This window comes from Nycticebus coucang, chromosome 14 (assembly GCF_027406575.1).
Source record: "Nycticebus coucang isolate mNycCou1 chromosome 14, mNycCou1.pri, whole genome shotgun sequence".
Taxonomy (NCBI): domain Eukaryota; kingdom Metazoa; phylum Chordata; class Mammalia; order Primates; family Lorisidae; genus Nycticebus; species Nycticebus coucang.
The window spans coordinates 61,627,422-61,629,401 of record NC_069793.1 but is presented as its reverse complement, the minus strand read 5'-3'; the positions used below and the strand labels follow the sequence as shown (position 1 = coordinate 61,629,401).

Genomic DNA, 1,980 nt, shown 5'->3' with positions numbered 1-1,980 from the left:
AGAAAACTAGATAGATATCTCTCCATATATATCTTTATATCTTTCAATATGAATAGATCTATACTTACCTTTTGTTTATCAATCAATTGATAGATATACTGATTGCATTTCTGGTGAACTTAGCTTGGGTTTCATGTAATAATTAAAGTCTGTCTAATACAGATAAAAGAGATATTGGGTATAAAGCTAAGATATCTTCCACTTAGGCAAAATGCCCATAAACTCTGAACATCTTAATTCTAAAATAATGGCTCAAGCCCTCCTGTGCCCAGAAAATAGACAAACAATGCTTTTCTGAATCTGCTTGGTCTTGATGCTGTATATAATGGGGTTCATGAATGGAGGAAATAGAAAATAAACATAGCTCATTGTAATATGAACTACGTGAGGGGCATGTTTCCCAAACCTATGGATGAAAGTCAGGCCAATCACAGTGATGTAAAATACCAGGACACAGCTAATATGGGAAACACAAGTGTTGAGAGCTTTAGCTTGCTCCTCCCCGGAGGCAATGCCCATAACTGTCTTCAGGATTAAGATATAAGAAAAGACAATGATCAGAGCATCAAGGAAGAAAGTTAAAGCAACCAGAATAACAGGGTATAAGCGATTAAATGTAATATCAGCACAGGCAAGTTTCATGACATCTTGATGGAGGCAAAAGGCGTGGGAAAGAACGTGGGACCGACAGTATGGGAACTGATAGAGTGCCAGGATTGGAGGCACAAGGGACAAAAAGCCCCTCAACAGTACCCCCAGTCCTATCTCTATCACCCTGGAATTGGTAAGGATAGAGTTATACCTCAGAGGAATGCGGATGGCAATAAAACGGTCATAGGCCATGGCAAGCAAGATACCCGATTCCACAATCGAAAGAGAGTGGATGATGTAGGCCTGCGAGAAGCAGGCCCCGTGGTTCATCTCCCGGTGATTCACCCATAAGACACCCATTACCGTAGGCATCGTGGTCAGCGTCACTGTGAGGTCTGTGCCTGCCAGCATAGCAAGGAAGTAGTACATGGGTCCATGAAGGCTGTGGTCATCCTTGATGAGGTAGAGGAGTGTGCCATTGCCAAGAAATACAGACACATACACTGCAAAGAAGGGGATGGAGATCCAGTGATGAACAGCCTCCAGGCCTGGGAAGCCAGTAAGCAAAAAGGGGGCCCCACTAATATTGGGCCACATAGTGTGTCCACAAGGAAAGAGCAGATGCATGAGAACTATTAGTCCCCACACTCAACTTTTTCAGTGTGTACTAAATCTTTGTGAGAATATATAACAATATTTCTCTTTAGGAATAATTGATTGAGAAATGTAAAGTTATAGAACTATTGTCTTTCAAAAGAGCAAAAGAGACTTATAGACTATTCTAGAGACGAGATCTTCTTTATGTTCTAAATAGTATTAGGTTAATAGTTAAAGTTTTGTATTTATAAAACCACATTAGATAAATAATTCTCATTGTTGATTGCATGCTATACAATTTTTGATCAAAATTTTATCAGAAAAGATGGCAAATATACACAATTTAATAATAAATTTGCTTAGCTAGACTGATAGTTGGAAAATTTTAATATATTTAACTTGATTTTAATTTTATATTCCACAATCACAATACAGACATTGTGTTTTATTGGAGAACTTTTCTAAGTTTAGTTTTAAAATTGAATGTTAACATTTTATGGAACTTCAGCAAAAGACATGTAACCACTATGGAGAAAAATAGATAAAGGCAGGATATGTCACATTTAGTCTAAAAAAGTTCTTGGTTTTCCTGAAGCCCATCCATGGGTCCTACCAAAGAAACTGAAACCTGCCTTAACAAATTTGTTCACATAAAAACAAAAACCATGCAATAGGTGGGGGTTATCCAAGCTGAGAGGGACATATTCTGCTCCAAAGATCTCTGGAAATTCTTTCTGTCTTCTTTTGACTGCTTCTAACAGAAGAGAAAATAAGAATCACTCCAAATTTCTG

The 1,980-nt window shown here is 37.9% G+C and overlaps 1 protein-coding gene across 1 annotated transcript; it reads right to left on the bottom strand.

The window, feature by feature from the left end:
• Positions 1-252: 252 nt before the first annotated feature.
• Positions 253-1,188, bottom strand: LOC128565415 (olfactory receptor 51B2-like). The gene has a single exon (XM_053561840.1). The coding sequence runs from the start codon at positions 1,186-1,188 to the stop codon at positions 253-255; it is 936 nt and encodes a 311-aa protein (XP_053417815.1).
• Positions 1,189-1,980: the final 792 nt, after the last annotated feature.

Excerpts from the sequence above, each read along its gene's own strand:
- LOC128565415 (XM_053561840.1), bottom strand. The coding sequence starts at position 1,188 with ATGTGGCCCAATATTAGTGGGGCCCCCTTTTTGCTTACTGGCTTCCCA.